This window comes from Bradysia coprophila, unplaced genomic scaffold (genome assembly GCF_014529535.1).
Source record: "Bradysia coprophila strain Holo2 unplaced genomic scaffold, BU_Bcop_v1 contig_297, whole genome shotgun sequence".
In the NCBI taxonomy this organism is placed as follows: Eukaryota; Metazoa; Arthropoda; class Insecta; order Diptera; family Sciaridae; genus Bradysia; species Bradysia coprophila.
Window position 1 is genome coordinate 5,046,039 of NW_023503555.1, and position 22,769 is coordinate 5,068,807.

The 22,769-nt window shown below is 34.5% G+C and overlaps 1 protein-coding gene across 3 annotated transcripts in view; it reads right to left on the bottom strand.

Annotated features, from left to right (window-relative positions):
* Positions 1 to 18,841, bottom strand: part of LOC119078414 (sodium/potassium/calcium exchanger Nckx30C) — a 45,693-nt gene extending 26,852 nt beyond the window's left edge. For 2 of the 3 annotated variants that reach the window (XM_037185917.1, XM_037185916.1), the window contains exons 1-2: positions 18,411 to 18,840; positions 6,641 to 7,251 (exon numbers count right to left, since the gene is read on the bottom strand). In XM_037185917.1, coding sequence (XP_037041812.1) covers positions 6,641 to 7,251; positions 18,411 to 18,585 — 786 coding nt within the window. In that variant the 5' untranslated portion in view covers positions 18,586 to 18,840. Of the gene's footprint in view, positions 1 to 6,640; positions 7,252 to 18,410 lie in introns of all 3 variants that reach the window. The other variant, XM_037185918.1, reaches the window with a different exon arrangement.
* Positions 18,842 to 22,769: the final 3,928 nt, after the last annotated feature.

Below are 22,769 nucleotides of genomic sequence, written 5' to 3' on the forward strand. Positions count from 1 at the left end.
GCGAAGCATGAGCATTAAAAAAATGAATATCCTTCAATTCAAAACAGAAATTACATTTGAAGAGAAATGTGTAAAGGGAAAAACCGTTGCAAAACCGTGCAAAAACCCATATAGTGCCGTAGGGAAATATTTCCGTATAAAAATTTCAAATAAAAGATAGAAAAGTTTTGCCTCACAGAACGACATATACAGCAGTTGTAGTACGATACACCACCATATAAAATATATTCTATTTATGTTACCAACCATGGTACATTCAGTGCATCATATGGAAGTTGTTTTGAAAAATTATATTCCAGGACAATGGAGATGACTTCTACCTTTTAACAATGAGAAAAAAAAGGTTTTTGATGCTCGGAATAACGAAGTAGAAAATGAAAATTATCAAATCAGAGATTTATCCTGTTTTTATGCTGTTAGGTTGTGCAAATTGAAACTCTCGGATGAAGGAACATATGTAACACACAATGACAAATTTTTGTCGTTCACAATATTCTTCGTCTTTTTTTTGCACATTCAAAGGGAGAAAAAAACGTTGTTGCATAACGTAATACCGTCTACGGTCTACACTTTATGAAAATTTCACATTACATCTATCAAAGGAAAATGTTCTCTGTGTTAGCTGGGCCTTATAATTTTGTCAATATATTTGTGCTATTGTTTGATAAATCAAGCAGACATCGTTTCACAGTTGATATGAGTGAAAACAAAGATGGTTTAAGGAAAAGATATCATGATTTTCAAAATTGCAGACAGTGATTGTAAATGGGAAAAATTTCGGATCTGTTGACATCGTATACAGCTAGATGAATACGCATACGAATTTTCCGATCTTTGTAATACAACGGCAAAAAAAAGTCATTTTGTCATCTGGGTGATTTTTATGGCTTATTTAGAAACAGGGATGATTCAGAAGCTCAGCGCAGTCAGATCAGTCCTTACATGCGTTCAATAGTTTCCGAAAAACAGAAGTCTGACTCGAATTAGAAATCACATATTTTTTAATATAAATGGTTGAGTGATGGCACAAAGTAGACTTGTAGACTTAAAACGCGACACAACACAGTGTCAGGGATGTTTGTTGTTACAGAGAATTATTTCAGTCTACCATTGGAAGTCTATTCTGCTAAGTGTGAGGTCTGCAGAACGTAAGCTTGTGACGGGTTGATCTGAGTTTGAAAAGATAGAATCTGATTAAATCAGGCCAGTTATCATTTCTTAGCAACTTAGTAACTCAGTGACTCAACGACTCAGTGATTGATTGACTCAGTGATTAAGTTATTCAGTGACTAATTGACTCATAGACCCATTGACTTAGTAGCTCAGTAACTCAGTGACTCAATAATTCAATGACTAAATAACTCAGTGACTCAATAACTCAGTGACTCAATAACTCAGTGACTCAATAACTCAGTGACTCAATAACTCAGCGACTCAATAACTCAGTGACTCAATAACTCAGTGACTCAATAACTCAGTGACTCAATAACTCAGCGACTCAATAACTCAGTGACTCAATAACTCAGTGACTCAATAACTCAGTGACTCAATAACTCAGTGACTCAATAACTCAGTGACTCAATAACTCAGTGACTAATGCTCAAAACAAACGAGGCATTGAAAACGTGTTTTGGTCCTAGTTTTCATTGACAGATGCAGCAATTGCGATTTTTAATAGAAAAAGTTCTAACTTCATTTGACAGTTTCGAAAATTTCGTCATGAAAAATAGGACCAAAACACGTTTTCAATGCCTCGTTTGTTTTGAGCATAAGTGACTCAGTATCACATTTACATAATTAGGATAAAAAGTGAAAAAGTCGAATCACGTGTTTAACCGAGGCGAGGCCAAAATCAATAATCACACGTAAATGTGACATTACAAAAAAATCCAACAACCCTAGATTTGTAAACGCTTAAATGCGTCGAAAAACAGAAAACATGGACAGAATACGGCTTCGACGCATAATATTACATCCAGCTCCGGTATGTAAACAGCATCTAGTACCTCCTTTACTTCAAATGTAACCAGCAAAATTAAAATGTTCAACTCAATATTCTGAAGATTCTGAATGTTACATTCATAATTCGATGAATATTTGATTGTGCATGATAAAGTGATTTACACAAAACATTCGTATCAATCAGCGCAAGTAATACAGAAATTTTTTTTTATCGATTATCCAAGTTTTTTATCATCAAGTTTGCGTATTAGTTTCAATTACCGTCATTTAATACATTTTGGTACATTCACGTCAATCGTGAGTCACGCACAGGACATAACTTAAAAGTTTTCAAGGATAAATATGATTAAATAAACAGATAGCTTTACACAAGTAAGTAGATTGGATAGATTGCCATTAGTACCGTAGATCAAGTTTTTATAACGTTCGTAGTTCATATAAGTGGCTTTTTCTTAGATTTCGTAAGTTGATGTTTTTGAGCCAATATGGTCGTCAGGAATGACATTGTTAGTTTCCGTATTTTAAAGAAAGCTTAAAGTTCTATCGAAAGCTTTTTATCACTTTTCATGCGGAAACCATGTATCAATGTACCCAATTTAGTTCCCTACACATCTTGTACATCCATCGAGTCCATTATTTCTTTTGAATTGAAAACAGATTGTTAAAAAATCTTTTACTTCAATAGTTTTAACACACATTTTTCTATATAAGTCGGAGCTCGTCGCTCACTTTTGTCGTCGCTGTCGTTAATAGATGATTCGTACAGACATTAGGCATGTTTTCTTCGTGTGAGTTATGGAACACAACACATGCAATTTTATAATTTGCATCTATTTGAATCACCCGACATAGTTGGAGAGACCCTGACGAGCTTTAGTGGATGGTATTACTCAAACACAATGACAGAAATTTTTTGAACTAAAATTCATCGAAATAAAACGAGCCGTCAGAACAGTCGGAGCGTTTGCTGCGACTGAGCCCCGTACAAACCCGTACATCTATTGCGCACGTGACCCTACTTCGTCCGTCGCCCTACTCTTACCGTAAGCCTATTGCGCCCGTAAACGTCGTAAAATTCTTATGCAATGTGTACGTCTTAAAAATTGCGCATAGCGCAATTACGAAGCCCCGTACGACGTTCCTTTCAAAAGTAACACAAACTACACTTCCCACTGATCAGTGATTTTGGAATTATCATTTTCACCGATTTATATTGATTTTATAAAAATCCAAAATGGCGGCCGGCGGCCATTTTGTTAGGAGGTGGAAAGTACAACGGCTGCTTTACATTCGTTAGTACCTTTCAAACAAAAAAAAATCATGAAATTCGGTTAAATTTTACTCGAGATATTAACAAAAAACACCACCTTCACTGTACGGCCGAGTAGCCACATATAAGCTCACTCCAAGAGACCTAGCTCACGCTCCGGTAAACCGAATTTCATAAACTTTTTTTTCCCTGATTGGTACGGTCAATACCTATCTAATAAATTAAAATCCATCTAAATCCGTTCAAATTTGACTAACCTACAAGCAAAAACGGATTGCCGCCCTGTACCTAGTTCACACCAAGGGGTCTAACTCACGAGTCGGTCATCCAATTTCCATAAACTTTTTTTTTGTGGATAGGTATTGTAAATACCTTTCATTTGATGTATCACTTACAAGTGTAGCCTTTAAATGGCCAGAGAAATCTTTGGAAAACGTTAAAGCACTTATGGGGCCCCAGCTCTGGAGGGGTCGACCCAAAATCGCCCATCTTCGAACTTAGCCTCACTATTTCAACTACCTTTCAGGGAAAATTTTTTTTTTTGAAATCGGATTTGATTTACTCAAGATATCGACGTGACAGACGGACAGACGGACAGACGGACAGACGGACAGACGGACAGACGGACAGACGGACAGACGGACAGACGGACAGACGGACAGAAGGACAGACGGACAGAAGGACAGACGGACAGACGGACAGACGGACAGACAAAATTTTTATTGCGGATTCGTTATCTATGAACATAGGCAAACACTTTGCCCTTACCCTCTGCTTCGAATTCCATCAATTACACACGGCATCGTAATCCTATAAGCCCCTTCGTACTTCGTACGGGGCTAAAAATTGTCCGTCCATTCCACTTGTAAAATAGGATGGTAGTATATTGAAGGAATGAATTGGCTGGGAAGAACATGACATGAATCGGTACAATAATTTTCCTTCCACTCTCATTTCTTGCAGTAAATTTTACTAGACACTAGATGTGAACAAGCAATAGTACATGTATACATTACATTTGATGTTGAGGAAGTAATTCATAACATGAGGTAAGAATTTTGTGATAAAATCAAACTCACTAGTGTGTTTTTGAGCAACAAGCTTCGGTAACTGCCTTCGGCTTGGATGTACAAAATCTACACTTGTCGAAAAACGTTTACCGGAGCAAGTTGCTCATACACACCTGTGAGTTTCCGAGTATTACAAGGTAGTTTCCGAATTAATGATTTACTGCCGCACCGTCTGATGTATTCTGGTTTATTGCCTGCAGCATGCGAAAGTTGAATTCGCATAAAGTGAACCGAAAATATTCGTCAGGTAATGGATCATTTACACAGGGGCTAAGCTGCTGTGTAATGGTCAACTTTCGCATGGGACAGGCAATAAATTTATTCTGTACAATAATGACACGATTGATGCATAGTTTTTGCCTCATTTGCAGAATTCGGTTCGAAAGCTTGTTTGAAAATCTGAATTTCTTAGCTAGCCTGGATATACAGTTACATGCTGCAAAGGGATCGAAACAAATTTATTTTGAACAAAGGCCATTAAGTCTCCACGGGCTGACACGCTTTTTTTATATTCTTCTAAGAAAAAGAACTATATCACAGCCACAAAATTCAAGTCAACTGAAAGCGCCATAAAAATAATAAAATGCCGTGCAACAATACTCTCACTTGGTCTATTTTATTCTTTCTTGGAGCATCTAGAAGCATTTATGAAAACGTGTAGATTCCACCTAAACAAATTTACTTAAAATTGGTGATGTTCTAGTTTCAAAATCAAAAGTAATTCAATTAAATTTGTTCCATCATTCAATTCATATATATGCGCGGTTTTGATGGAAAATCCAACACACCAATTGAAAGGTCATCCGCAAAAATACAACGGAAATGATGATTTTATGAGCACACTGGATTTTCTAACATAAAAACAAATTCGTTTTTCAGTGTTATGTAACGCTTTGCTTTACATTTTCGGTTTATTTTTTTATGAGCGAAAAAAGTTTTCCATTTAATGTCAATTTGATGCGATAAAAATTGTGATGGCATTCAAATCTGGGTCGGAGTACCGTATACAACACATAGAAGATTGAATATATGTTAAAGCGTTGAGCACTTAACACAAAATCAGTGTTGATAATGGTGAATGTGGTACGAAGGTAGACGGAAAAGAATATTTTCCGTTCAACAAATTTGACAAATCGTCACAAATACCACCCAAATATGCAGCGATATTTGTTCGAATTGCCGCTTTCAAGATATTAATTTGACGCTCGAATAATCGATCGAATAATGATACTTCAATAAGAAAAATACAAGTACACTGTCGTTGGGGACACAGAACCTGATAATTGAAATCCATGGGTCAGAAATCTAGCATTATATCATATCAATGCTTTTGAGGAGAGTTTTTATGAATTTTTTATTACAAGAGTTCAGGGTTTTTTTTTCGAGAATTTTGAGAACTCTAGAGTTTTCATTATTTCCATAATTTTCATTAATTTCGATAATTTTAAGAAATTAATTTCATCAAAATAGGTAGATTGCTGACCCATGAGAAAACCAAACCTGAACTTTTGTAGGCCAATTGTGGTTTTCCTTTAAATCTTCCATATTCTCCAACTTGTCACAGACAGCGAATATATATAACAATTACGACGCTAGTTTGGAAATGTGCCCATTCTAGTCGTATTGGAACGTTCAAAAATCTTTTCTAAGTGAGTGTGCCGAGCGTCTTGTCGAATCTGTTACTTCCTTTCTTCTAAGTATTTCCAAGAGATTAGAAGATATGTCTAACTTATATCGAATCTGTTACTTCTTTCGTCGTAAGTACATTCAAGAGAAAGTTAAAAATTTACTACTTCACTTGTTCAACCATGTACCCTACTATATAAAACCATATTATCTGCTGGAATATTCATTGTCCTTCTGTTGATAACAGATGTCATAGCAGTCTGAAATCTCCAGATGTTTTAATACTTTTGGTTTTAAACGTTTAAGAGGTATCAATATCAGTTCATACGCTGAGACCTCGATCGTCTCTCGATGTTTGCAAAATGGTTGGATGGAAATAGATGAACTTACAATTGGTGTCTGGGTATTTCCTGTGAAATCAAAACCTCTATATATTATAGATGCACGTCGTCAAGCAATCGTAATTTTACCAGAAATAATTTCAAATCAAAATTCTGTTCTGCCAATCAATTTCAAAAACAATTTCGAATAAATTTCGTAATATATTCAGCAATGTAAAATACGGGAAGGTGTCGTATTACAAAATCAACCAAAAAGTAAAAATAAAAATAAAAATCGTGAAAAAATTCGTCAAAAATTTTATTTAAGTCAAGTGAGAGATTATATATCGGTTTCAATAAAACACACTAATCATGCATGGTACACTACTTACTGCAGGCATTAGTTGATCAGTGCTTCGAACTCTGGTCACCTTATTCTTGTAGAGACATTTCTTCACCACACGCTCGACCTGTTGATTCCATTTCATAAAGATCGCATAGAATACATAGATCATAAACAGCACCAACGCCTCCCACCAGTAAATTTCATTATCACGAAAAAAATATATCAACGTGCACAAACTGATACTATAAAACGTACAATCGCGAAACAATGGCCACCACGTTAATGATAATAGAGTTTTTGAGAATAACGCACACATACCAATTACAAATAGAATATTAAACACAGCCGAACCGACGATTGTTCCAATACCGACATCATCAAATGACACAAAGACACCAATAACACTTGTAAATAATTCTGGTGCGCTTCCTCCGGCTGCCATAAATGTGGCTCCAGCCACATCATCAGTTATTCCCAATTTCTCAATGATCACGTCCAAAGAAGGCACAAAAAATTCGTCGCATACTATAGCCAGTGCGACAAACATATACATTACTCCCACTATATGAAAGACAATAGCACCATTACGACGTTCTTCTGGCGAAAATAAGTCAACAGGAAATAGAGGATCCTTAGCCACTTCTGTTGCGTTGGTGCCTGAAACGAAAGGTGAACGGATGAACATTAATGCAGTTATAGTTGTGGTAAATTTGGTAACAAGCTCCTCCATTTGTAAGGAAGTAAAACATTTTTTTTGAACTTTAAAAATTGTACATTTATTGTACACACAACTGAATGAAATTTCCCAAGGAAAATTCGAGAACAAGAACTGTAGAGAAACCTTAAAACTCTTATAAAGTCGGACAAATTTAAGAGAAGTGTCTGAGATATGACTTCCGAACTCAACAATTATTACGACTACTCAAACGATTTTTTGGTAGAAATTTTTAAGTTTAAGGCATAATGAAAATTTATATTTTTGAAGTGTAATCAGGAGATTGGATGATTTCACGTTGAAGTTGTGTCGTTTCTTTTCAATTTCATGACGGTCAAACATTGTACCGTCAAAAACGATCCTCTAAAAAAGCTGTACTCCAGCCTGGAGGCTCCAGTCAATGGCCGGTCAGTGTAAAAATTCGAAATGTATGTAGAGCACGCTTTGGTCTAACCCCTTCCGTCCAAGACATCGTGCGCATTATGAAGAAAGGTGCACAATATGGATTACTCCCCCTGTTCGACCAAAAATGTAAAATGCTGGATCTACTTTCGTTAATTACAAAAAATCAGTGCCGATTGAGAAACGGTTAATCATCTAATATCTGCAACGACGATAATAATAAATAAATCGGCTCTCGTCAGCATTTCATTAAATAGCAATATTTATGTTAAGAAAATGAAGTAGAAGATTTTATAGCCAAAGATATAAAAAATTAACACAACGGAAGTAGTAGACTTGACATTTAAAGGTGATTAAATGGTGTGTACCAAAATCTTCAATCCACCATCAAGCTCTGTTCGTACTAAAATTATAAACTTTTGTAGACAACCACAAATCTACGGATTAGAAAACAGTTTTTAATGATCCTTATAATATTTCTCTGATTTATTTAAAAACTATTAAAATTCTCATAAAAGCTGCCGCACGCACATGTTCATATCTAATAAAAAATCTATCACTACGAAGACCACTTGAACTACCATTAAAGTGAAGCAAAACTGATAGAGTAGTAAAGAGGATTAAACCGGATATCAAACAAATTTATTACATGAAATTGAGTGTTCAAAGGATTTAAACTAATTAATGAACCGGAGATTTTTATCTTCCTTACTTAACACCAGATGGTCGTGTTAATACAAAATAAAATTAAATGACGGGGCAATATAACAACAAATATAATAATAAGCACTCGATCCGGTTTAACCGATCCCCGCTTGCAATCCGATATTATGTGTGTTACAACAGAATTGTTTGACCCATTTTTCGCTCGGATGTATCTTTTGCGATATATTTATACCAATATGTTGGCTGTTGAAAGATTCCCTTCGTGTCGAAATGCTTCTATGTAACGTAAGATGCCAGAAGAAAAATATACAACAAAAAAATCACTGAGAAAACATATAGCGCAATTTTAGTGGATGATTCTCTAGAGTACGTAATGTCATTCTATTGAAGTAATAAAGCATTTTATACTTGAGGAACAGATGCTTCTGTCGTCTTTTTTATTATCATCGAAACATTGAAACATGTGAATTTATTGGATTGGAGTTATTTATATAACCCGACAGTAAGAAAAAATGACAATGAAATGTCGGAGGTAGTTTACTTGAAGCAACCTACGGCGACGGCTACAAACTTTTCGCTTGTCAAGATTAAGGTAGGGTGACATAATATACTTTTGGTTTGTTCAAGATTATTATGAGCAAGGTTCTGAAAGAACAGTTTAAGACACTTTCGAGTTGATCACGAAGGCGGTGTGATCAAAATTTTCCCGTAGCGCCAACTAGGTTTTTGAAAATTTTATATGACGATTTCAACTTAACAAAAAAATATTTTGTTTTCAAGTTGACTTTTTAAACAATATACATGTCTGAATTGTCAAGATTTGTGTTTCACCCGCCTTCGTAAGTGTCTTAACCTGTTCTTTCAGAACCTTGATTATGAGTCGCAACGCAGGCTAGCTTTTAAGGAAGCTTTTTAAGCTCAAAATATTGAACTCTCCAAATGAATTGTTGTAAGGCTGTCAATTTTGAATTGCTGATGTCGACTATTGTGCTGCGTTTGTCATTGTTTAACCTTGACAGTGTGTTTCCAGCCAAACAGTTTACCCTTTTTTTGTGTCTAATGCTATGTTTCTGGACAAGAACGTTTATAATTACAATAACATAGTTCAATCATTTAAATCATATAAATTTCTGAAAACAGCTCTTCGTCGTTAAGGTTTTGCTGGATCAAATTGTTTTTCAAAGCAGTTAATCTGGAGCAATTGATAATGTGATCGGATGTTTGTTCGGTTAAATTGCATAACGGACATAGTGTGGAACTTTTGACGCCAATTCGGTTCAAGTGTCTGTATAACAAATCGTGGCCAGTCAGTTTGCGGAAATTTGCTACATAAACCTTCCTCTTTTCCGACTTGATTGCATTTGTTGTTAGATCGGATCATGATTTGCTCCTTGCTTCAATTGACAACATTTTCCGCCAGTGCCTTTTTAATTGCATTTTTTGCCATTCTAAATTTTCTCATGTTTGCTTGTCGCTTCTTCTTTGTGGTAAAACGGCGCCACATTCATTTGCAGATTCAAGTCATATGTATGTATGTAAATCTTGAATTTTGTGGAAAAATGAGACTTTCGATCGTAGGGTGTTGTTCATTAGGTTTGATGTTGTTCCAAAGGCAGTTCGGGATTCGTCGAATTCTCTCAAACAATTTTAAGGCTGCTTCTTCGCAGAACAATTCAATTGGCTTGACATTGCTGAACATTTCCATCGCAGTAATGGGAGTTGATTTAACCTCCAGTTATGATTCAAAGTGCTTTATTTTGCACGATTTCCAGTCTTTTTACTTGCACAAATCAACAGTTCGCTGCCATTCATCAGCACTGGTAAAATGTATGTTTGTATGTCAGCAAGTTTACCCTTAAGCCGAAAACACACGAACAATTTTTAGTTAATTGAATCGACAGTTATGAAGCGTTTTACTTTGTTAGCCTGTGTGGCACTCTATGGGTTCACTTGTTCAATTGATTGTATTCATTCCAAGTCAAACCAAAATTTAACCAAAATCATTAAAGACTCGAGAAAGAAAAGCCTAGTCAGAGACACAAAAGATGGAGACAAAGGCCTAAGCTAGTAAAAAATGCAACATTCTAATTCGATATGTTTGTTGAAAGAACAATGCCAGCAAATGACAAAAAGATTGAAAACGTGGATGCGACCAAAAGCAGAAATCCGTAAACGTTTTCTTCACACTGCTGTACAATAATTAATGATAAAATAATGTACGAAGATGATTCTCGTAAAATTAAAATATCAACCAAAAAGAAATAGACCAAAAAAAATGTCAAACTGATGAAACGTCTGTCATCTGTTATCGTGAAAATTGTGTAAAAAATTAACAATGAGTTTAGGTTGGTATACATGCGATTTTCGAGGCGATTTTTATGTAATAGTTATTTATACTACAAGAACTGTAAAGGGTGTTTTATGTTCGAGGAATGGTAAATGGTTCGAGACGAAGTCGAAGCCATTTATACGTATTAGTAGATATAGCTAATAGATCAGACGAAGTAAGAGATTCAGATTCAGATAGATCATTATCAGATTTTTGGGTTGACGTTTTCCAACATTTTCCCAAATTTTTCCAAGATATTCCCGACTGTTTGTGTGGATCAGCTGAAAAAAATTCAAGCTGAAATTTCACTGTCTCTAAGTGTATGGGAAAATGAATTGTCTTTGTCTTGAAAAAAAATTCGAAATTTGTTTTTAACATAGCAAATCGTTGAAACCAAAACCGATGCTCAGATTCCGTTTTGGCGTTGCTAAAGACGAGAAGATCATTTTTTTTTGCATTGGTTGATTCTTTTGATCATCGTACTCATCCGTATTTCCTCTCAATTACTTCCAGTATTTCCTTAATTTACTTTCAATTTTTGCAGTCAATTCCGAGTAATTCCATGAATTTCTAGTATTTCCTTTAATCACTAAGATTTACTGGTTGAATAGACAATTCGGTCTATTTTCGACAGATTAATCGAACTAATTTATTTATCTCTTCAGAATCTGCAAGAATATTTCAAATATTTCTACATTTTCATTGAGCTTGGCTCAATATGATAAATATGTTTCCGAATATTTCGAGGAATATTTTGCCTGTATTTCAAATTATTCAGAAATTAGCATAATAATCAAGCAGTTCAGCGACCTAACTATAAAACAGTTCAAAAGTTCAAATACATCAAATCGAACAAATTATACTAATCTCAAGCATCAACAAGAATTCACACAGCTACAAGGTTATCCGAAAGATGTGATGTGTAAACGACGCTTTCGATTTACCCTTTGAAACAAGTCAAATCATCTATCCGTCCATCCATTGATTTATGGAATTCATATGATAAAATAAATGGGATTTGTGGACGTAAATTGATGAGGTAGGTGGTGGTGGTAGAGGTGGAGTGGATATTGGAATGTAAACATTAATAATCGTTTGAACATTATGCATATAAATGGTTGCAAAAGAACCGATTACCAGGCGTCGTCGTCGTGGGTTCATACAATATATGCAAATTTCTTTATTATGCAAAATTAATGGCAAATGGTACTTTCGTTCGGTAGTCATCTACAAAGACGATGCATTAAGATAACGATTCGGTGCTAAACTAGCATATTATTAATATGACTTCATTTGAAGGGTACATGAAGATATGTTTCACCTTTCAAAAGATAAGACCGTCCTGTTTCCGACGCAATTATACACCACCATCATAAGAAAGTAAATGTCCAAACGAACACAGCCAAGATTTCATTAGTTACTTATTAACGCATGGGCTCTTTTATTTTGTTAAAACCTAATAGCAATTAAGCGCTAATTGCAAGGACTCATTTAAATTTGTCGGTCCAACGACAAGATGTTTTTTTTTCTTGCTTGTTCATTTTTACTGTATTTAGCGTAATACTTATAATTTTTCCCCGTCGTCGTCGTCGTAGAAGTTATACCATCAACATGACACGAAGTTTTCAGATAGGATTATAAGTTTGCTCGCGTTGGGCATTTTGAATTATTTTCACGTTAACAAGATTTCTGGATTTTTCCTTATAACTCGACGGTAATGTCATTGAGGGAGGAAAGAGGTCATTCAAGTTCAAATTTCCAACAGCACGAGAAATTGCTCATTACGATTTAAATGGGAGAACATTAATTGATTTAAAGGTGTATGCTGGAAGGCTTTGATATTGTTACAAATCCATATAGTCGAGTAGAACATTAATACGTAACTGAAAAACATTAACTTTATAGTTAAAATGTACACCGTTCCAGACTTACTCTCACACCTACTTTTAATAATATCAGTCATGTAAAGCAGGGATACTTAACGTAACAGAAAAAATTCCAAGTTGTAACGTTCGTTTAGATTTTTTGTCTTATCGTTACAATTCGTAAAGTTACAAGCACGAAGCACGTTACCATCTCTGTAACGTTACATCTATATTTCTACAACGTTGAGTACTCCATTCTTTGGGCTCCATTTTCAGTTGCTTCACTCTGAAGTCTGATCCATGAAACGTGACAGCAATGAAGTTGGTCACAAGAAATAAAGCGCTGAATTATGAACTATATAATCTATAAAATTTGAGCTTTAGCTTCCAAACCAGGGCCTATTATGTAGAATTTTCTGGTAAATTTTGTTACATTTGTCACAAAATTCGCAAACTTTAAACAAAGGTTTCTGAACTAGATTTAATTTTTAAAAGTCAGATATGATTTTTTGCGAATGTGAAACCGAAGAAATTCGTATTTTCATTTCGATATCAGTCACCCCCTAGACGCTTCGACAAAAAATATACGTGAATAGTGTCACACAACACACAAATGATATCAGTTTAGATTTTAAGTATTTGGGTTGTGCAATGAATCTCAATTCTAGGTACAAAAATTGAGCAATTTATGAAAATACAAATAAGTTTATAAAGCGTAGTGACTATTCGTAGGCACCTGCCAATAGCCAAATTATTACTAAAGATCCTATTGGCAGGCGCCTGCCAATAGCATTTTTCCTTTTACAACGCACTTCGCACTTCTACGCACTTCTTGTATACTAAATAGAGAAATTTGGTAACTTTCTACAAATCCTCAAGAAATCTGCCAGATACCGAACTTTACGAGCTTTTGGGTGACAAAGGCAAGTGAGATAGTTTTAGAGAAATCAAGATACAATAGGTCGTGCTATGTAATGTATTACAACAGAACAGTATTACTTTTCGTTTGCGAGTTGGAATGCTTCGCACCAACAACGGTATCTCGTATGTCTGATCCACGGGAGAGTGAAATAAACCAGCCAGACGGGAGCGGCTCATTTTTGAAAAGTCAAATAAGTGACTTAATAGATTGTGGATTTGAGCACTATTGCACAGCAAGGCTGTATACTTTGGGGAGGTCACACAGATCGCCATTTTATTAGATACGCGGGAACACATCTTTTCCATACAAACAAATTCACCAAAATTGAATTTGTACGGCGAGGTGAATTTTTTGTATGAAACGTGGTGTGTAACCCGCGTATCTGCATCTGCGTGACCTCCCCAAAGTATACAGCCTTGCTTTAAAGGCAGTGCCATCGCTGATTTTTGCGGTAGTGACGATAACCGCATGACATAAATTGAATGATTTTATTCGTCAAATTTTAGGCTACTTGACTTTGTCTGTGTTCATCCAGAGCCCTCTAGCTCATTCTAATTTCGCTTAATATACAGATATATAATAAAAGTTAAATCTACGTCTTTCTGTATCTGACATGACGGATTAGGTGAAAAATGTCAACTAAAAAATTTTGTTTCACAAAACGAAATACATCTGTTATCGACAACAAAGACAGAATGATTGATTAACCCTGGCTAATACAGCTTTTTATAACGAAACTTATGATGAAACTAATGAAGTAACAGATTTTGAAATAATATCTTGAAAATTCCAAAGTCAATTGAAGTAATAGATTGTACAATTATTTCTGGCGTAATGTTAGCATACATAAGTTTTTTTTGTGGAACATTAGTGTTGCCTGAGGGTACCAGTTCGATCGCAGTTTCATGACAAAGTATGCATTTGTCCTCTAGTTTTTGTTTGATTGACAAAAAAAATTTACGAACTCGCGGGAGACTCGCTGGACACAGAGAAAAGGTAAGAGTTCTGAACGCAAAACATTAAGGAATTTTCGATGCACGTTCGATCTGGGTCACAGCGAGGTCACAAGGTTATATTAATAAATTAGTGAGAGATAAGTTGTATTTAATTAGAACTGTTATAACTATTCATATCAGCCAGTATGTGATCGCTGATGGTAATAAGGTATAATGTTCTTTGTCAAATAGAGTCTGGTTAATGAAACATTTATGCTGTTCACTAATTACAATATTCACGGTCATATAAGTAGTACTTATTGAGTACAACGATATAATTATGGTTGCCTGGTGACTTAATTATTTGAGTGAAAAAAAGAAATTAATTTCCTATTCATTTCGTTCATCATATGCAAGGAGATGTAACATCTCGCTCCTGTATTTAGATTTCGATAGGTAAATGTTACAAATTCTTTTAAAAAAATGAATTGCAAGTAACAAACAACGTTTGAGAAACATATTCACTCAGCACTCAATCAATCGGTATGACACTGTGCGTTTTAACGGTTCAATGCCGGAAATCGATCAATTCCCGAACAATAACTACATTAAAAGCTTATATGGGTTCGCGAGCACAAATTTAAAAAAAATTGAAATTTCAAAAATGGTTCGTTGATTGATGCATCCGGAAATGCATTTTCAAATTTATCGACCTAAATATTTCACTCTCTGTTGCTAATGGGTTCATTATGTTATGGAGGCTTGCTGCGGGTGGAATTGCGTCAGATGTTTTTCCGAAATTATACAACGTTGTCTTGTGTTTGAATTATTTGCACGTGAATACAGTAAACACTAAGTAAATATAATCACACACACAACTCTTTGTCTCTCCACATCTGCAAAAGAATTTAACAGATCTATTACGTGATCTATTAGTGAATTATAAGAAAAATAAAATACGTAAGCTTTCTTTTAACAAATTAATAAAGAAAATTGAAATTTCATTTTTCTTATAATTCGCTAACATGTCCCCAAAAAATGATAAAATACAAAGGACTTGGCGTCATTATCAATGATTTGAATGTGACTAACTTTACTCAAACGTACAAGAAATTAAATGAACGGATCCGTCTGCCAGTTCCTAATGTTATTCAAAGAACAAGAAAACTGAACAATCTCCTCTGAGGAACATTTTTGTTCCAGTTGTTTCTCACTAACCAATCTCTGAATAATTTTCGCTACATACTTCTTGCAATTTCACTTCAACTTTACATTTTAAAGCAATTAGCTTAAACGATGCAATGAAATACAACACAGTTTCGAACGCTGCAATTTAAAATTGCCAGCAATTAAAAAGGTAAAAACTGAAAACTAAGTCAAAAATTCGGCTTTGTTGCAGATGGTACAAATGGTACATACATACTTATAGTATCTAGTAATTAAATATAGATAATTGGGGGCTGCTTACAGAGGCATTTCGACACGGTTTCATGTTTAGTTTTATCTTCAAATATATCGCACTGCAACCGGAGGATGGAAGTAGTCATATCTATTATGTAATTCTATTTTTCGTTGTTTGGCTATCTGTAGCGTAGTACTTCTATTGAATTCAATTCAATTTTTTTTGTCCAAAAATTGCATGATGTCTTATGACCTAATTCAATACATTTTGAGATACAGTTTTGTCCTTATCAAAACTTTACAACAAATGAACTCAATCGCGGAGAATATTTGCTGAATAAGGCGAAGGGGAAACGACGAAAACCTTCATTCGAGCGACTTTATTAAAAACCCTAAAACTAGAAAAACTACTACTGAAGACTCATCCCACGGTCAGGAAAATATTATTCTAATTCTATAGTTACGGTAATGAGATGTGACGAGATTAAAATCGTCAATTGCAACACAAATTGGAGACACAAATTGAATCTATGTGAATCATTCGTTAACGACAGTGGTTATTCTTGTCTGATATAACTAGTACATTTCTTACCAACCGTACAAAAATTCATCTGAAAATGAATTTGCTGATTTTCATTCATGCCATGAATTTCATAAAAACCCTGTATCAAAGTGAATGTTATAACTAATGAAGTAATAGATTTTATTTCAATCTCAAATAAAACGAAGTAGAAGAAATACAAAACCGTTTTCAACGGTTTAAAATTGTTAGCAATTAAAATGGTAAAAACCAAAACACTGTGAACTGGGGATAGAACGAGTCATATATGTGTTCGGTCATTAATTTTTTTGGCTATATGTAGCATGATACATTCCCACCGTCGCGAAAGTATTAGTCAGTTTCAGTGTTAGTTCTACTCCTATAGTTACGGTACTGAGATATGATGAGTTTAAAATCGTCAATGGAAAGTCATGTGAATCTATGTGAATCATCTGTTAACGGCAGCGAATGCAAAACTATTGTTAATGTTGTCTTACGTAGCAAACTGGATGTTACAACTAATGAAGTAATAGATTTTATCTACCTAGGTGAAATAATAGCAGTGAAAAAGTGCTATTATTTCGCCGTCTGTAGATAAAATAGCGTATTCACCTCTGTCCAAATGTTTATTTAGACACTTGGGGTTATACCATTCGCCTTGGGCTCATGCAATAACTCCCCAAGTGTCTAAATAAACATGTGGACAGAGGTGAATAATCTACTATTATTGCAATATTACATAAAACGAACAAACAAGGTAAAAGATTCGGTAATTAAATCTAGTGATACGTATTTGTGAAAGTCTAATTGAATTTTTGTTTGAATAGCTCACAATATATTCGGACGTATAATGTAGCTCCAAGCTTTTTTAAGGAAAAAACGAATCTTTTTACAATCACAACGCGAATAATAATTGTGATTCCCATTAAAAAGATAATTTTGATTTCAAAATATAAAACTGAAATGAAATCCGTCCATCAGCAATCAAAATGTTTATTATTATCGTGCTGTGTGCACTTGCCATCACGAACAATGTGTGACATTATAATTCATACTTTCAATGAATATTTAATTAAATTGTAATTATTTTCGACCGAATAAATTCCATTTTATTGTTGCCAATAAAATATAAGTTTCAAATCAAAACTAAAATTTTCGCAGTAAAATATAATATACCAATTTTTCAGCCCGTATCAAAAACACACAACAACTTTATGATTATTAAGCTCCCATCGGAATATGGAAAAAAAATTGCCCAGCATGTTCATTTACAGTATAAACAATTAAAGCGTTTATAATCGTTTTACTGGGAAAAGTTTAATATTTTTTGTGTGTTCTAATCCCATAAGTGGTTGCACACAAATCCAAATTGAGCGTAAAATTGAAACACTTTAAAGGCAAACATTTTAGCGCATAAATATATTGATTTATTTTCCCCGTTTTCTAGTATAGAGGTGTACTACCATATAGAGACTCGAACATGGTGTGTGTTGTATATATAGGTATATATACGAGAATATGGAAAATCGCTGCTTACAGCGATTTTTCTTCTTCTCTTCTCTATATTCACTTTTCACATTTGACTATTTGTATATATATTAATGGGTACGTACACTATCGTGTTAGTATTTTTTCAATTGTCCCGAATGTTATGTGTCGCACACTTGGTTTTTAATAAATTTTTTTTTATGTTCCTTAAATAGGTCATCGAAGTATAATAAATCTGTTATGTGGACGGACTTGCAATTAGTATTTTTTCTCTCTATTGTTTCAAATAAATTATTTATCAATGCATTTATCTTTTCTTCACCACAACCACCACCATCACCACCTCACCATCACCGACAACAACAAAATATTCATAATCAATAAAATATATTTGAAAATAGCAAAAAAAACGAAGAAAGCCAACGACTTGGCAATTCTTCATTTTATTTCAGTAAATTTTTTTTCTCCCAGCTTAGTAAAAATTAAAGAAAAGAAAGCTTTTCTTGTGTGTGATTATTATATATTTATCGTCAAAAAAAAAAATGAACCTACCACTTATATTGTAAATATTGGTTGATGAAGTTGTTATATCTGTGGTGTATTCATGAAAAAGTGAATCTGCGTTAACTAGTTTTGATGGAAGTAAAAAGGAGGCGACTATCAGACCGAACATAGCTAACGGAAGCCGTGGTTTCCTTTTCCAGGTTTCTAACAGTGGTGGCCCCATCGCTTCCTTTTTTTAATTAGTTTAAAAAAAGGAGCGAATATTTATCAGGGCTGATCACTTGATGGCATTTTTTTGTTTTAGTTTTTTTTTCGTTTTATTTTTTTTTTGTTTTATTTTTGGTAGGTCTTTTTTTGTGTGTGTCCTTTTCTTTTGATCTGGTTTAAAAATGATATTTAATTCGTATAGCTTAACACTACGGGTATAACGCCGATAAGTTGTTCTCGCCACGAACGCGCACAAACTAAGTTCAAAATTTTATAGTTGCAATTGCTGGCGTATGAAATTTTTTGGGATGTACACTGTTAATGTGAAAGGGATGGAAAAGGATAACCGGTGCACTTATCGATACGGTCATTTAGGAAAATGTTGAAAAGGAGATTTTTATGCGCTTTATTAATCACATTGATGTGAATTGTATTAAGAAAATCTAAACTGACTAGGTAGACTTCCATCTACGATGAAATCAAGTTCTAAAAAGGATTCAACGTTGATTTTTGGTCAAATATTTTAATTGAAATTATTCTTCGATGGAACGAATAGTAAAGACTGCTGAAAATGAATTTCCGTTCTCACTAAATCTTCATCAAAAGATCAAAAGTTCTTATTTCCACACCATCATCAAAAGGAGCAAATTTCATTTCGTCGATTTTCCAGTGTACATCGGAAGAAATTTATAGATGGGCCACAATGCGCATTATCAAGTTCGGTTCGATACGATGCAGAAATTCTTGCGCACCCAAATGAGCTATTCTTAGCCACAACACATGGAAGAATTGTGAAAATTTGAGGGTGATGCGAAAAGCTCACCGAACGTAATTACAATTGGACCGAATTTGATTCATTTGGATTGTCCAAATGGAAACTGTCAGAATTGGTGCCAGTTTTATAAATACGTAAACCAATCGAAATTACAGATAAACGTTTGTACAGGTGAAAATTCGTCCAAAGGACTAACGAATCACCCTTCATTTGTCACTTGGAACTTTTCTATATCTAGGGTATACGAGCAAAAAGCATGCGCATTCTTGTTCTACTCTATATCGTCGTACATCTAAACGAAGGATTCTACAATATCCGAGCTATATAAATACTAATGAACACAACACACATAACCATACATAGACTATGCGAGCATGGAACACACGTTACAACTTATAGACTGTACAAATTACAAACTATCAATTAGAAGGACGTCAAAAATTATGCTGTCATCAATTTACAGAAAAATTGTTCAAATGAAAATAATCAGAGAAACATCATCACCACCACCACCGCATCACCTCGTCCTCTCTTAAGATGAATTATTTTCGCATTATCATGGCATATACACAACATACTATTCCTATTCAGTCCAAGGTTTTTCAGTTCACTTAATTTTTGAATAGAGACATAAAAAAGTGTGTTAGAATCTGCTGCTATAGAAATGATTGGCGTTTTCCGTATTCCCATACTTAATATGAAGAGATTTTGTGTGACAACTTCGTTTTGTGCTGTTACAACATTTAACCACATCTTTTCCAACATATTAGTGCATGAAATTGTATGTGTCGTTAGAGCATTCTTCTTCTATAGATATGCAGATAATTAATTGGATGGAATGGGGTGGGGGTTGGGCAGGTGGAATTTTAGATTTCTGTTAAATATATTGCTGAAGCTTGTCGTTTTGTTTAGATTTAGTGTACAGAATAGTTACATATACATACCATGGTTCTCATGGTTCTCATCCATACGTATTTGTTTATATACGTGCAAGTTGTCGTCGCTGGTATGGATGGTATAATATCAATAGCAAAAAGAAGACGAAGAATGTGTTAAGTTTACAGATTCCATAGAACAATAACAACGTAGTAGAGGTACCTCATATATACAGAAAAAATGATGGGATGGGTCCACCATACAACAACGACAATAACAACACCAACAGCAAAAATCCTGGTCTATATTATGTTTAACTACATCGTAAGATGACTTTTACCATTTTGGTATTAAATTGAAAAACGACGAATAAAATAACGTTGCATTTTGTCAAACTTTTTTCGTTCGTTTTCCTTTTGCTTCGGAGAGACATATTGTAGATATAGAAGAATAAAGTTTTTTTTTTGGAAAATAATTTTAAAGTTTTTCTGTTTCCCTTGTAAATATTCCATTTGGGTGGAGGAAGCTACAAAAAAAAAAAAATTCAGTTAATGGAAAGTGCATTAACGAAACGGAATGCAAAATATGAAAGTTATGTTTTGTCACGACATTAATTTCCTTTGCTTATAAATAAATGGAAAATTTCTTATTATCTCAATCAAATATTGGTTGAGTATTGCGACAATAAATGGAAATCAGATGAATTCAGAGGGGGTCTGAGTTGTTCATTTGAAAAGTTGGAAAATAATTTGAAAGATATGGTTAGTCACACCGCCCCAGACAAATCACCAATTCTTCTTTTGATAAAAATATGTCGATCAATTCAAAACGAAATCTGTTACTTCATTTATTTTAGCAAACATTTGGCTTCGCATTTTTATACTGTGTCTGTTTGGTTGTTTAGAGGAATCACTAACAACCTTTAACGGACAATAACTAGTTGGGGCAACAATCTGAGAAAATTTGGGTCCTTAATTGATATCCCGCCTAAATGTAGGCTAGACATATGCACACAAATCCATCGTATTTGAGTTATGTCACACGAGTCATGCAGTGTTGCCATCATTGCAACCACCAAACACATTAGCTCAATAAGGGATGTGACCCATGTGACCCGAATGTGTTATCGTAAAGGTGGTCAAAAGTGATTGCTTTCGCACTAATTTATTTCACCGAAAACGTACACGCATTTAAACTAAAACGTACTGGGTCATCTCTTCTGCAACTCACATCACACTAAGCGACAATATTGGTGTTTGTTTACATGATTGGCCATTGCAAATTTTTCGTCATTTTGGTGGCTTTCACGAATATTTTAAGTCAACCGCTAAGTGAACTGCTAAAACCACACAAGAAGCACATTTCCGCACAAAATCTGAATTAAATCACATCGAAATCACCGAAATTATTACATTTTTCACAATCAACACTAAATTTTTGTTTTGGTGATTTGACGTTTCAAAAACAATACTCATTCATGTTACGATTAGCGACGTTAACGACGATTTTCTTCGATAAACCATATTTGACTAAGTTCAAGGTGGATGTGATTTAGGTGTGAAATTGAGTGGGAAGTGCAATTTTCATAGATTTTCTTTTTGTAAAATCTTTTAATTTTGACAATATTTTGAGAATGCCCGATAGACGAGTTTCTTATTTTTCGTGTTTCTGCTGATATGTGACAAAAAATCGCGAAAAGAATCGAACAGTCGCTCCCTTATTCCACTGTTAAAAAAAAAATTGCGTCACAAGTGGGAAATGATTCGGACTACTTCTCATTACGAAGACCTTTCTTTCAGGACATATCTTGCTCTATTTTGAAAAAATTGTCCTAACTGTGTTTTCCTCAACATCTGCCACTCGTCACAGAATGCGTCACAAAAAACGATATCAAATGTTTTAGAAGTTTAGACTATTCTCATATGCGAAAACTTTTTTTGAAGGGATTTTGTGGGATATCAGTTTTTGTGGAAGTTTTGGACGTGCTTAACTAACTGTAAGAGTTTGATTGTCATACGTAAGTTAGAGCATCACTAACATACAATCACCGTATTGAAGCGAAGTTTAATTTTTAATGATTCCCGGTGGATTTAAGGCTCGAAACAGGTCGACCGTAACTGACCTGAACAGAAAATTGACAGTCCTCAGACATCTGACCTGAATCAATTTTTGAACAACCTGTTTAGGTTTCAGGTCACCAGAAATTTTCATAGAAATTTTTCAGGTAAACCGATATCTGATCTCGGGTAACCAGGATTCACGTCAATTCAGTTCAGGTCAAAATTCAATAAATCCAGTTTGGGTCTAATCAGGTTCAGATAACCTGACCTGATTCCGTTTCTTAACTTTTGGTCGACCATTTGGAAAATTTCTTTTTCGTGACAACTGCGTTACGAAATTCGTTACCGCTACTTATGATTTACTGTGGAATTTTGAAAAATCACTCATCGCATAATCATACTCACTCTTGATTATTTTTAGTGTACTCTTCGCTTGATTGCTTCAGATTCAAGCAACTTTAATTCAATCAAAGACATTTAAAATGTGTT